Source organism: Lemur catta, chromosome 10, assembly GCF_020740605.2.
Source record: "Lemur catta isolate mLemCat1 chromosome 10, mLemCat1.pri, whole genome shotgun sequence".
Lineage (NCBI taxonomy): Eukaryota > Metazoa > Chordata > Mammalia > Primates > Lemuridae > Lemur > Lemur catta.
The window spans coordinates 64,428,995-64,444,175 of record NC_059137.1 but is presented as its reverse complement, the minus strand read 5'-3'; the positions used below and the strand labels follow the sequence as shown (position 1 = coordinate 64,444,175).

Sequence of the window (15,181 nt, the reverse complement as noted above, 5' to 3'; positions counted from 1 at the left end):
TCAGACTACACAAGAAAGAACCATTTCAAATTTGGATATAGGTGCTTAGCAGGTGGAGTGAAGATGAGTGAATGAAGTTAAAAAGTGGCTCTCAAACCAGTTTGCTTTTTCTTCCCAGGGAACACTTGGCAATGTTTGAAGATATTTTTCATTGTCTCAACTGGGAGAATGTTACTGGCATCTAGTGGGCAGAAGCCAGGGATGCTGTTAAACAACCTACAATGCACAGGACAACCCCCTGACAACAAATAATTACTCAACCCAAAATGTCATTTATGCCAAGGTTGACAAACCCTGAGCTAGATTATAGACTCTCCTTTCTTTAAAACCTAATAAAATAAAAAAATAGAAAAAAAATTGAAAATAAAAAAGCCAAAATTTTATCAGCAGCAACATATAACCACCTGCCATAAATTTTGAAGAGTGATAGTCAAAATAAGGAACAACGTTCTATGTGACTACAGTAGGGTCACATAGTCTAACTCTATCATAGGGTAGAGTTAGGAAATACAGGTTTGCAGGGAAACAGTTACAAAATCCTGATACTTATTAGAAACACCTCAACAAATGTCAAGAAGTAGAGCTGCGGGAGGAATAAACAATGCAGAGAAAAGACAACAAAAAAAGTCAAGACTAAAAGTATCTAACTATTTCCATGTTTGGGGGCACAGGGTCACTTTCTAGGCTTCAGACCAAAGTGAAGCGAGAAGTCTAAAGTGCAGTAATAACCCCACATGAGGTATAGGATATATACTCCTAAGCAGTTGGAGCAAACTCAAGAGAATACTTGGTGATTCAAGAGAGCAGAGCGTAAAAGCCACATTGCCCCATCTGGCTCTCTCACCCCTTCTCCTATAGCTTCCCCTTCCCAGCCAACAGCAATACCTAGCACTCAAACTGGGTTTCAGGAGAAAAACAAGTTTGGGTAAGATAAGTAGGGTATTAAAAAGAATTCTTCATCAACATCACATCTTCCCATTCTATATAAATAGAAGTTCTCTGTGCCCACCAGATGATAAAAGGCAGGAAGAAAAAAAAAACTGAAGAAATGAATAGGGCATACAAGTGGCAAAGAACCCATTCTGGAAGGGACATAATCCAAGAAACCGAAAAAAATTCTCAAGAGATTATAGCATTCACAAATTCTTCCTGATACAACAAAAGGAGAAAACACTGGACAAGGAAAAACAGTCAATCAAAAAAATACTAGATTATGGAGCAACATATGCAAAATTCTGAGGGAAAGAAATTGTGATTCAGATATTTTATACTAGCTAAGTACTCCTTCAAGTATAGAAACAAAAGATGACTATTCTCAAGCAATGCAGAATGAAGTACACAAGAATTCATAGAATGCAGTACCTATAACTTGAAAAGAGTACCTGATGATAAAATTCAGTCAATCAGAAGACGGATTAACTCAGGAATGGAGAAGCCCTAGTACTGGTAATGAGCACTAAAAACATTTAAATATAGAACTAAAGAAACTGTGACAAAATGTAAATTCTAGAAACCTTGATGACATAACAAAGAATACAATCAACCAAAACCAAGAGATGGTAAAAGCATTAATTTTATGCTAGGAAGTTGACAGATACTCCTCTAAAAATTGAAACATATAGTTTTAAAAATAACTTGTCTAATTATAATTAGGGTGATGATAAAATAAGGGAAAAAAAGCAAAAATAAAAAAATTAAAAATAACTTGTCCACTTTATATTCTTTGTAATCTGTTTTTTTTCTTAATTCACATCTCTTGCAGTAAAGAAGCATTTATCTGGTATTCAGCAATTCCTTCACTTACCATTTTCTCTTTCTTCTGATAGATTCAAGTAAACTAAATTAATAATTATTAAAAATAGGGCAAAGAATGTGAACCTATCTTTATAAAATTACTTCTGTATATTTATACAGCTTTCAAAAGTGCATAGAAGAGGGTTTCCTGAACTTATACAAGTACAAGCATACCTCATTTTATTGCACTTCACTTTACTGGACTTTGCAGAGAATGCGTTTTTCACAAATTAAAGGTTTGTGGCAACTCCGTGTTAAGCAAATCTATCAGCACCATTATTCCAACACCATATGCTCACTGTGTGTCTCTGTGTCACATTTTGGTAATTCTCACATTATTTCAAACTTGTTCATTAATTATTTTATCTTCTAGAGTGATCTGTGATCTTTGACGTTACTATTGTAATCGTTTTAGGATGCCATGAACTGCGCCCATATAAGATGCCAAACTTAATAAATGTGTGCATTCTGACCGCTCCACCAACCGTTTGTTGCCGTTTCTCACCCTGTCTTCTGGCCTCCCTAGTCCCTGAAACACAACAATATTAAAATTAGGCCAATTAATAATCCTACAACAGCCTCTAAGTGTTCAAGTGAAAGGAAGAATTGCATGTCTCTCACTGTAAATAAAAAACTAGGAATGATTAAGCTTAATGAGGAAGGCATGTTGAAAGCTAAGATAGGCAGAAATCTAGGTCTCTTGCACGGAAAAGTTAGCCAAGTTGTGAATGCAAAGGAAAAGTTCTTGAAGGAAATTAAAAGTGCTACTCCAATGAATACATGAAAGATAAGAAAGCAAATGGCCTTATTGCTGATACGGAGAAAGTTATTGCTGTGGTTTGGATATTTGACCCCTCCAAGCCTCATGTGGAAATTTGATCCCCAATGTTAGAGGTCCTATCTAACGGGAGATGTTTGGGTCATGGATGGGAGGTGGCGGGTTGAGTGAATTACTCTGTTTGTTCCCTCCAGAGAGCTGGTTGTTAAAAAAAAAAGCCTGGCACCTCCCTCCTTCTCTCTCTCTCCTCTCTCTCCTCTCTCCTCTCTCTCTCTCTCTCTCTCTCTCTCTCTCTCTCTCTCTCTCTCTCTCTCTCTCTCTCTCTCTCTCTCTCGCATCCTACCTCACCACAGGATCTCTGCACATGGCAGGTCCCCTTCACATTTTGCCATAAGTGGAAACAGTCTGAGGCCCTTACCAGAAGCAGATGCTAGTACCATGCTTCTTGTACAGTATGTAGAACCCTAAGCCAGGTAAAACTCTCTGCTTCATAAATTACCTAGCCTCAGGCATTCCTTTAAAGCAACACAAAACAGACTAAGACAGCTTTAGTGGTCTGGATAGATGATCAAACAAGCCACAACATTCCCTTAAGCCAAAGCCTAATCCAGAGCAAGGCCCTAATTCTCTTCAATTCTAAGAAGGCTGAAAGAGGTGAGGAAACTGCAGAAGAAAAACTGGAAGCTAGCAGAGCCTGGTTTATGAGGTTTAAGGAAAGAAGCTGTCTCCAAAACATAAAAGTATAATGTGAAACAGCAAGGGCAAATGTAGAAGCTACAGCAAGTTACCAGAAGATCTAGCTAAGATAATTGATGAAGGCAGCTACACTAAACAACAGATTTTCAATGGAGACAAAACAGCCTTATACTGGAAGAAGATGCCATCTAGGACTTTCATAGCTAGAGAGGAGCATCAATGCCTAGCTTCAAAGAACAGGCTGACTCTCTTGTTAGGGACAAATGCAGCTGATGACTTCAAGTTGAAGCCAAAGCTCATTTACCACTCCAAAAATCTTAAGCACTTAAGAATTATGCTAAATCTTCTCTGTCTGTGCTCCATAAAAGGAAAAACAAACCCTGAATGACAGCATAACTACTGACAAAATGGTTTACTGAATATTTTAAGCCCACTATTGAGACCTACTGTTTGGAAAAAAAGATTCCTTTCAAAATATTACTGTTCACTAACAATGCACCTGGTGACCCAAGAGCTCTGATGGAGATGTACAAGGGGGATTAATGTTGTTTTCATGCCTGCTAACACAACTCCATTCTGAAGCCTAGAGTAATTTCAACTTTCAAGTCTTATTTAAGAAATATATTTTGTAACGCTATAGCTGCCATAAATAGCAATTCCTCTACTGGGATTCACCATTCTAGATGCCATTAAGAACTCTGGTGATTCATGGGAGGAGGTCAAAATATCAACATGAGCAGGAGTTTGGAAGAAGTTGATTTCAACCCTCATGGATGACTTTGAGGGATTCAAGACTTCAGAGGAGGAAGTAACTGCAGGTGTGGCAGAAATAGCAAGAGAGCTACTAGAATTAGAATCAGAGCCTGAAGATGTGAACCAATTGCTGTAATCTCATGATAAAATTTTAACACACGAGGAGCTGCTTCTTATAAATGGGCAAAGAAAGTGTTTTCTTCAGGGGGAATCTATTCCTTGGAAGATGCTGTGAACACTGTTCAATGACAACAAAGGATTTAGAATATGACAAACTTAGTTGATAGCAGTGGCAGAGTTTGAGAAGATTGACTCCAATTTTGAAAAACGTTCCACCGTGGGTAAAATGCTATCAAACAGCATCAAATGCTACAGAGAAATCTTTCATGAAAGAAAGGGTCCATCAATGCAGTAAACTTCATTGTTTTCTTAAGAAATTGCCACAGCCACCCCAAACTCCAGCAACCACCACCCTGATCAGTCAGCAGCCATCAATATCGAGGCAAGACTCTCTACCCACAAAAAGATTATAACTCACTGAAGGCTCTAATGATTGTTTGCATTTTTAGCAATACAGTATTTTTAAATTAAAGTATGTACTTTGTTTTTTTAGACATAATGGTATTGCATACTTAATAGACACCACAGTATAGCATAAACATAACTTTTATACGCACTAGGAAACCAAAAAACTTGTGACTTGTTCTATTGCAATATTCACTTTATTGCAGTGGTCTGCAAGTGAACCTGCAATCTCTCTGAGATAGGACTGTACTGTATAAGAATCACCTGGAGGGCTTATTAAACCATCTTGCTGGGCCCCCACCCTTAGATATTCTGATTAAGTATATCTGGGTTCTGGCTCAAGAATTTGCATTTCTAACAAGCTCCCAGCTGAGGCTGATATCACTATTCAATTTGCACTGGCACAGAGAGGTCCCTAGAATGAAACTTACCTACTTATGTTTTATGGTAGCAAGATTAATTTTTTTTAACTTTCTTTTTTGTACTTTTCTCAGTATGGTTTAATTTTTTAAAATGAATATTCCAGCCGGGCGCGGTGGCTCATGCCTGTAATCCTAGCACTCTGGGAGGCCGAGGCGGGTGGATCGCTCGAGGTCAGGAGTTCGAGACCAGCCTGAGCAAGAGTGAGATCCCGTCTCTACTAAAAATAGAAACAAATTAGCTGGCCAACTAAAATAAATAGAAAAAATTAGCCGGGCATGGTGGCACATGCCTGTAGTCCCAGCTACTCGGGAGGCTGAGGCAGTAGGATCACTTAAGCCCAGGAGTTTGAGGTTGCTGTGAGCTAGGCTGACGCCACGGCACTCACTCTAGCCCGGGCAACAAAGTGACACTCTGTCTCAAAAAAAAAAAAAAAAAAAAATGAATATTCCACCTTTACCCAAACAATAAAATCATTATTCTAAAGAAAGTTAGAAGCAAGAAACATTAACCATTTTTTATAACTACAATTTGTATAAAAGCTTTCTCTGAGATCATTAACTTTGCTTTCTTCCTCTGAATGCTGAACTGTTTTACTAAACTCATGTACTCTCAAAAGCAACAAGAGTTTTTCTCTGTAAAGTGGCAAAATTGGCTATGATAAAAAAATTGATATTTGCTATTTTAAATAAAGGCATACAATATATTTTTCTCTCTTACCAGAGTCAAATAATTTAATATTTAACACCAACATATTAGTCCAAGTCCTATCACCAGTCAGATTTACAGGAAACGTATTAAAATGTATGAAAAACCCATGCCTACTATTAAGGACCAAAATAGCCCTTATTCAGTACTACTTTGAAAACATGGGGACAATATTATTATGTAACACTTTTAAGTACAATAACCACTGATTACATTTGAACCCTCCATATACTCCCAATATTTCTTTTGGACCATTATGACCCTTTTGGTAAATTACTCCCAAATATTTTAACATAGTTTTACAAATCAGCCCAATGCCACAGACCCACATCAAAAATAAATAACAGTATAGGTCAGACTCATGAAACAAGTACTAAGTGTTATGCAAACTGAGAAGAAAGAGTTTACCTTAAAATTATTTAAGAGAAAATAAACAGAACTTATTAGAGTTTGGTAAGACAGTAACAGAAACCCATTGTTAGAAATGGGTGGACTCCATGTAGCTTTCCATAGAGAAGTTTAGATGTAATTCTATTCATATATTAAAAAATTGTATTGATAATCATTAATTCCACACTAGGACAAAGGCCCAGTAGGCTTGATTTTACTGTGTATTCTTTGATACCTTATGACAACATTTACAAATAAAATTATTTCAATTTTAGTAATAAAAAAGCAAAATATTAACAAAGAGAAAAATTGTTGCTGGGATCAGAGTCTAAAAGCCTTTATATATCTCTTAATGACCTTCTCAGAAAGCTGGACTAGAAAGTAAACAGAAATAAAATCTATATGTAGTATAACCAATCACATATATAGTCCTCACTCTGTATCTATGGATTCCACATCCATGGATTCAATCGTGAATCAAAAATATTCAGAAAAAAAAAAAGATGGCTGCATCTGTATTGAACATGTACAGACTTTTTTTCTTATTATTTCCTAAACAATACAGTCTAACAACTGTTGTATTAGGTATTATAAGTTATCTAGAGATGACTTAAAGTATATGAGAGCATGTGAGGTTATATGCAAATATTAATATTGCACCATTTTATATGAGGGACTTGAGCATCCATGGATTACGGTATCCTCGGGGATCCTGGAACTAACTTTGCATGGATACCAAGGGATGATTGTACTTAGAAATAGAAAGTCACCATTTTTCCTAAATTTTCATATTTTTAACTACTTTTATTCCTATCAATAACCCTAAATCAATCAATAAAAGTTTCAAATTCTATTAACAGCTTAAAAGTACCAAGAAGTATTCTGTTCATCATACACCTGCGAAAGAAAATGACAACCCAGTATTTTCCCTCTTTAGAACCAAAAAAATGTATAACTCTAAAGCTTTAATACTCATTTTAGATATTCCTGTAATACATCTATTTAAAATCTCAAAAAACTATATTCAAGTTATTAATAATGTCAGTTCTTACCAGGATCTGCTAATCCAGTGGTCTCTAACAGTATGTAATCAAATTTCCCCTTCTTCTGCATCAAATTCTCAATAGCTCTAAGGCCATTGTCCCTAGAGAATACCAAAGCATAATATACAGCTGATTACCTAACTATTTTCAAGCATTCATTACAAACGTTTTAAAACATATTCAACAACCTAAGACAAAAATATCACGCCTCTAGTCCTAGCACTCTGGGAGGCCGAGGCGGGCGGATCTCTCGAGGTCAGGAGTTCGAGACCAGCCTGAGCAAAAGCGAGACCCCATCTCTACTAAACAATAGAAAGAAATTATCTGGCCAACTAAAATATATACAGAAAAAATTAGCTGGGCATGGTGGTGCATGCCTGTAGTCCCAGCTACTTGGGAGGCTGAGGCAGAAGGATCGCTTAAGCCCAGGAGTTTGAGATTGCTGTGAGCTAGGCTGACCCCATGCACTCACTCTAGCCCGGGCAACAAAGAGAGACTCTGTCTCAAAAATAAAAAAATAAAAAATAAAAAATAAAAATATATCTTTAGGCATGTGAAAATTTAACATACTCCTAAGTTTCTAACATAATGTCTGTCCTATATTTATCAATGAGAAAATAAGAGAGAGATGCATATACCCTGATAGGTGAAAAGAAATTATATATGTACTAATACTTTAATTTATTAAAACTAAAAGCAGAGGGAACTTTATCTGACTGAAGTCAGTCAGCATCTGTTATCTTTTAGCTTTATGAAAGAAAAAAATCAACATCCAAAATAATAATAAAATTTATTACCTACAGTAGTTTAATATAATAGCCAAAGGGACACTGCCATTAAATACCATCTCATTCTATTCTGAATAGGGTATAAGGTTTGAATTTCCCCTTTTTCCTATATTATCAAAAGTGTAGGAAAATACTTAATAGATTACATTTTGGTTGTTCAAGAAAGTCTGTTACGATTTTATCCTTGCCAATACATTTGACTCAAACACCTAAGGTAGCAAATGATGTAGAAGAAATTTAATTCCTTAGAATCTACAAAATCAATACAAGTATTAATTTTCATAATTCATTCAACAAATATTTGAGTTGCTACTATGTGTCAGGTATTCTTTTAGGCTCTTTGGTAGATTAACAAACAAAATAGACATTGTCCTTGGAAACTTAACTATAACTAGTAGAACACAGCGTAAGGTTTTTCTCTTTTTTGATAGTCATTTATTTTTGTTTTTAGAAAGTTGAATACTTAGAAATAAGACCAATGACTTATTAAATTCAGAATAATCATTTCTTACATATGAAATAAGCTTTTCATGCACTACAGAGAATACTAATTAAACCATGACATCAAAGACAATAAAAACCTCAGTAAAAGTACCAGAGCATTAGAGTAGATAGAAAAAAATAAGAAACACTTTAAGAAAATACATCCTAATAAATTTATTTTCTATTTGAAAATACAATGAAGCAAACTGTATAAATTCAGTTAAATTTACACAAGAAAATCAAAGCTGGAAATATAATTGATAAACATTTCTAGTAAACCAAAAGCATATAGTAAACACATTCCTCACTTCACTGAACAGCAGAGGCAACCGTTTCCAAGTTCCAGCCACTCCTCATAGAGCTCTCCACCTTGGCTGACAGCTAAGGATTTCTCCACCGCACTTCCTGGAATAATTAACAAGCAGCACTCTTTAGATCATGTTCACCAGCCAACCAAAAACAAAGATGAGGATACTCAATAACAGAGAAGATCCCATAGCAGACACTACATTTTATAATTTCATTCTATTCATGCAACCTCAAAACTTAAATTACACTACTCTAGATAATTAGCTTTTATTCAAGAGGATTTAAGCCCCTAAAAAGGTAAATTCAAAATTAATAAACAAACCTACTTCCTCTTTAGGCCTCTTACTTGCCCACTCCCATTTCTTAATAAAGTAGCTTTCTTGAAGGCATTTTTTTCTTGTCCATGGTAAACTTTCTACATAAACTAGAATGTTTTATATACTAGCTCTTGTATGCCTTTCAACTTAAGATACTGCCATTATCTGGGTTTTTTTCCCTTCATTCTTCCCCTAAATTATTTGTTTCTATGAGACAGACTGCTCAGTATTCCCAGTATAAGTAAAAACCCCAGTTCCTTTTGAAAAAGTTTTTTGGTCAGGGTACTATGTACTCACTTAAAAATAGAGGTTTTAGTCAAATACACATATGTTTCCTAGCAATGCTTACTTAAGAAAGAATAAAGTACATTTGAGATGCTTGTTATAAGAATGATTTTTAAATGTTTTACTTTTCCTCCAATAAAGAAATATACCAAAGCCAGGGAAGAGTTCTAAGTGCCCAGTAAAGCAAATGGCACACACCAAAACAATTTTTCATTTATATATTTTTTGGTTCATATTTCAGTTAGGTGATGATAAAGAGCTTTTAAAGGGGTTGCTACAGAATTCAGGCTATATACATTAACAAAACATTAAGGAAAATATTAAGAATGCTATCAAGGACAAAATTGTGAAAATGATCCAAAAAAATGAAGAAAATTAGTAAGAAATAATAACAAATGTAATCCATGTGCAATAGATTAGGCAATAAGAAGCTAGGGGAAAAAAGACTATTATTAGAAATCTTAGGATTTTTACTTAAAAGCACTTTTCTCTTTAGTTAATTGAAACCAGAAATGAAGTTTAATAGGCTTCCCATCCTGTTCATAAAACCTAGAAATTATGTTTTTGGTTAAATGTGAGCTTTTATTATAATTCATACTTGTGAAGAAAACTACTATAAAGGTAATCAAAGTATTGTGTCTAATACTGCTGCATAGATTTTTTTCACCAGTTTAATATTTAAGACAAAAAGTTAAGCACATATATTTTCACAGATAATTTAAGCTACTTGAGAATGGAGACAATATGTTTAACTTATATTGAAAATCTTTTAATTTTAATTGCTTTGCAGATCATAAACATCCAACAAGGTGAATTTATAACAACTGAACCATTTTCAAACATTTTTCATGAGTTGAAATAAACAATATAGTCAGTATAAAAGTACCTTTTTAGTTGCTGAAAAAAAAACTTTCTTTCATGTGTTTAGATTTTTACTTCTGGAGTCATTTATTTCATATAAAAATCTAATTTAATTTTCAGTATGAATTCTGAAGTTATGTAAAATAAAATTTTAAAGAAACCATCCAATTTCAGTATCCCAATACATATAAAATAAAGCTTCATAGAAATTAATCTAATTTTTCCAAAGCTATCCACATCAATGTGTTCACATTATAATATCTTACATTTTCATTTTTAAATAATGAATTTAAAAATGAATAAACTGTGGAATTAAGTCTCCTATAAATTTTTGCAACATGCAGTTTATTGAACTTTACTTACCTTCCCCAAATTCATTTAAAATAACTGCTATTCTTTTGCTATGTTGTTCTGTCAAAATATAGTTTAGAAGTGTTGTCTTCCCAGCACCTACAAAATACATTTGTTTTACATAACACAATTCAAAGACTAATTTTAAAGGCACAAAAAAATATAAAGAGTCCCAATGTTTTTAAGAATTTGCATGCTATATTTCATATAATAACAATGGTATAAAAGGTTCTAGGCCAGGCGTGGTGGCTCACGCCTGTAATCCTAGCACTCTGGGAGGTCGAGGAGGGTGGATCGCTCGAGGTCAGGAGTTCAAGACCAGCCTGAGCAAGAGCGAGACCCCGTCTCTACTAAAAATAGAAAGAAATTATCTGGCCAACTAAAATATATATATAGAAAAAATTAGCTGGGCATGGTGGTGCATGCCTATAGTCCCAGCTACTCGGGAGCTGAGGCAGTAGGATTGCTTAAGCCCAGGGGTCTGAGGTTGCTGTGAGCTAGGCTGATGCCATGGCACTCACTCTAGCCCGGGCAACAAAGTGAGACTCTGTCTCAAAAAAAAAAAAAAAAAAGTTCTAAAGGAAAAAAAAGCACCCTTTGAAAATGAAAACTATTACAAAATGCTTTATGTAGACATAAAACTTGATAAATACTTACAAATACAAGTCAAATCATAGTTTTTCAATATACACAAAATAACATGCCTTCTTCATACAATACAATAAGGGCATTTAAATCTTCTATTAAATAAGGAATTATTGAAGTAATGGCATCCAAAGAATTAAGTATTCATGTTGTTTATAAAATATAAAATATTTACTTCCTACTTTTACATGATGACAATGTTTCTGGACCAAGAATATATGGTTTACTTTCCTCAAATTTACACATAAAGACCTTCTATTTCAACACACAATATTAACCAGACACAAATTCAGACTGAATATATGGCTACTTTTAGTATGCTTAAAACAATCTATATAAAAGTGATTTTATGAAATGGGGAACTGGAGGAAGGACACATTAGCAAGCACGGAATATTCAGCAGATATTCAGAAAGCTATACTAACTTTATCCAGTAGGTGGCATATTAAACCCAATATGTTCCTCTCAAGCAGAAGGAAACATTTGTCTTGGGAACCATACACACCAAAGTTCAGAGGGGGAAAAAGAGAGAAAAACCTAACTGTATAGAAGTGTAGTTCAACTGTATGAATATATCACTTATTTATCTTTTTCTGCTGGTGGACGTTTGGGTTGTTTCCAGTGTTTTGCTATTACAAACAGTGCTGCTAAGGCCGGGCGCGGTGGCTCACGCCTGTAATCCTAGCACTCTGGGAGGCCGAGGTGGGAGGATTGCTTGAGCTCAGGAGTTCGAGACCACCCTGAGCAAGAGCAAGACCCCGTCTCTACTAAAAATAGAAAGAAATTATCTGGCCAACTAAACATATACATAGAAAAAATGAGCCAGGCATGGTGGCACATGCCTGTAGTCCCAGTTACTCTGGAGGCTGAGGCAGGAGGATTGCTTAAGCCCAGGAGTTTGAGGTTGGCTGTGAGCTACGCTGACGCCACAGCACTCCAGCCTGGGCAACAGAGTGAGACTCTGTCTCAAAAAAACAAAAAAACAGTGCTGCTAAAACCTTTTCCACATAGCTTATACATGTCCTCTGAAACGCATTAAGTTCTCTAGAGTATAGCTAACTAGGAGGGATTTGCTGAGTATTAGGGTATTACTGTCATCAACATCTTTAGGTCACATTTCCTTAAAAGGTTTTGAAGAGATGAAAGTTTGGAATGATGGTTTAGATGTTTATAGTGCTTTAGGAAGCTCAACATAAATGTGAAGTATAGAATGGAAGAGACAGACTTTAAGGAGAGAGGGCAATGAGGAAAGTCTTAAAACCAGTCCAAGCATGAGATAGTGGTCCTGAACACGAGGGTTTCACGGGCAGTGACAGTGAAAATTGAAAGGAAGGAGTGGATATAAGAAACCTTCCAACAGAGGACTTACTAGGGCTTAATAATTAACCAGATTGTGAAGAAAAAGACTTTAAGATATAGTTCATTCATTCAAAAGTATCTACTTATTGACAAGATTTATGTTGGCCCTTGGTAAAAAGCGAACAAGACAAGCAGTCTCTGGCCTCATGGAGCTTAAAAATATTAAAGGAAGTGGGGGTGGAGGGGAATTCAGATAAATAAGGAGGCAATTATGTCACAGGATGATATATTCAATAGGAGATGTACAAAATGGTATGGAGAACCTAAGAGGACATCTAGCCAGAGGAGTAAGAAGAAAAGCATATATTCCAAGGACTAAAGTACTTGGCACGCTCAAGAAGTAAAATTAGTTCAATGTGCTGGGCCACAGTTTAGCAGGCTGGAGAGGTTGGCAAGAGCTAGATCATATAGGTCCTTGTAATTCATGTTAAGGAATTTGAACTCTAACCCAAATGGAAGCCACTGAAGGATGTAACACAATCAAATTGACATTTATAAAGATGATTAGCGATAACATGCAGAGAATATACTGAAGGGCAGCAAGACTCAAGACTAGTTAGGAGGCTTTTAAGAGTATTCCAGGTGGTTGGGATCACAGGAACAGAATGATTTCAGAGGATTGTAACATATGAAGTTTTTTGATGTTAAGTTTGAGATATCTGTAGGACATAAAAATAGAAACTATATGGGTATGAAGTTAAAGATGGATGGCGGGGGGGGGGGGGGGGGGGGGGGAAGCCACCCTTAAAAGCCACCAGACAAGTAGGTGGTGGAAAAATCAGAATAAAATGTAATAGAAGCCAGTGGAAAAGCATTTCAAAAAGAGAAAATATTAAAGGATAAGGAATAAAACTATCCTCCAGATTTGGCAACAAGAAGGTTGTTGGCATTAGTCCTCACTCCTGAGCTCCAGGCCATTATCTCCAGTGCTTTACTGACCTACCAGTGAACAAAATGGAGATAGCCAGAGGGGCAAGTCTGAAGCATACTGTTTTGGACAAGGAATCGCTCAATTTCTCAGTAGACTGCCTCTGAACAGTGGGGAAACATCAAAAATCGATTGCTTTACAAAATTAGTCCTAAGTAAAAGGTAGGAATAAACTTTACCGTCTATAAGCCAAAAAAAAACACATCAGTGATTTAATTATTTTTATTTAAAAAGGCCCTCAGGTGTCCCAAGTTTCTATTTGTCTCTAGTAGCACCTAGGAATAACATTTTTTCCCTGAAGTAGTATCATTTTATTTACATTTCTTAACTTTTTCCACACTTTTATTATAGTCATGTATTTATTCTGACCCTTCTATTTAACTGTAAGGTTTAAAAATATTTCTCAAACTTTTCCAATGAAGAATGTCTAGTGTTTAACAGCATAAACTGTCCTTCAGGAAATTGTACCGTGTTCACAAACCCGTGGTTTTAAGTATCCCTGGACACCCCTAAACGTCTTTAGTTGGAGAAACAGTCTTGAAGGACAGAGACTGTATTCTTACTCTTTCTCCCACAGTGGTTTGCAAAAAGACCTCAAAAAAAAAAAAAACGTTTAGGGCGGGGCATAGTTGCCACTAATAGCTGGAAGTGTCTGACTTGTGGGGAAAGGAAATCTACCAAGGAATGGCCCACGTGCCGGGTATTTTACAGACAGGACATCCTTCAGTGGCAATAGACTTAATAAGGTGTTTCCTGCCCCATTTCGCAGATGAGGAAAACACCTCAGACAGGTGAACGGCATTTTTCCATTTTCAGGTGAGGTACATAGGTACTTTTTAGAGATCACCTGGACAACTAGGGGGCGAGCCCGGGCTTCAAAGCCTCGTTTCAAAGGCTAACTTTCTTGAGATCTCACTTGAGAAATGTGAATCTAAAGCAGAAGGGTCTGGGCATCATTAAACCCCCGAGATGAGAAGCAAGCCATACAAGGAGCAACTGACCCAAGCCCCTACCTCAGAGACATTTGCTCTAGGCCAGGAGGCCCCGGTGCCTAAGGAGAAGGAGGCACTGACAGCCCCCCAAATCCCAGGACACCAGAGTTCACGGCATTTTCTGACCGGGATGGTTAGTTACCTAAATACCCGGTGATAATTGTAACTGGGATCTTGGCGCCGGACTCAGACTTTTCCTCCTCCTCTCTTTGCTTCGTCTCAATGGGAACCAATTCAGGACAGTCCTCTTCCGCATGCTCCTCTTCCTCATCCCCAGCTCCAACAGCCTGTAACATCCCAGCCTACAGCACGACTCTGCCGCAAGTCAAGAGCTTGGGACCCAAACACCAGACCACAGCGGCGCACACATAGCACGCCACGCCTGCCCCGGGCTTGGCGTCATTATAACGCGACGGTAGCTCCTCCCGATCCAGCCCCGTTACCTGGACTCCGGCTGAGGACCGCCTCGCCCCTTGGCCACGCCCCCAGGGGAGCTGGACACGCCTCGGGGGCGTGTTCTCCAGCCCCACCCCGAAGGTGCCCGTCACGCCTGGGGCTTGCCGCCTTAATAGCTGCTGGCTGTGGGCAGGGCTGAGACCAAGCTGATTGGAACCTGCAGGAGGTAGCCTGACCTAACCAGTCCCCACGGGGCATAGACGTTGTGAACTTGACATTTTTTAGTCTCATTAAAAAACTATTTTTAATTCATAGGGGAAAGAATGGAAAGTTATTACACTACAATATTCACTGTAATTT

At 36.9% G+C, this 15,181-nt stretch overlaps 1 protein-coding gene across 1 annotated transcript; it reads right to left on the bottom strand.

Annotated features, from left to right (window-relative positions):
* Positions 1–8,527: 8,527 nt before the first annotated feature.
* Positions 8,528–14,817, bottom strand: CBWD3 (COBW domain containing 3). The gene is made up of 3 exons (XM_045562396.1): positions 14,568–14,817; positions 10,514–10,600; positions 8,528–8,783 (listed from the first exon to the last, which is right to left on the bottom strand). Exons 1-3 carry the CDS (start codon positions 14,719–14,721, stop codon positions 8,683–8,685), a joined length of 342 nt encoding a protein of 113 aa, XP_045418352.1. The 5' UTR covers positions 14,722–14,817; the 3' UTR covers positions 8,528–8,682.
* Between the last annotated feature and the right edge of the window lie 364 nt (positions 14,818–15,181).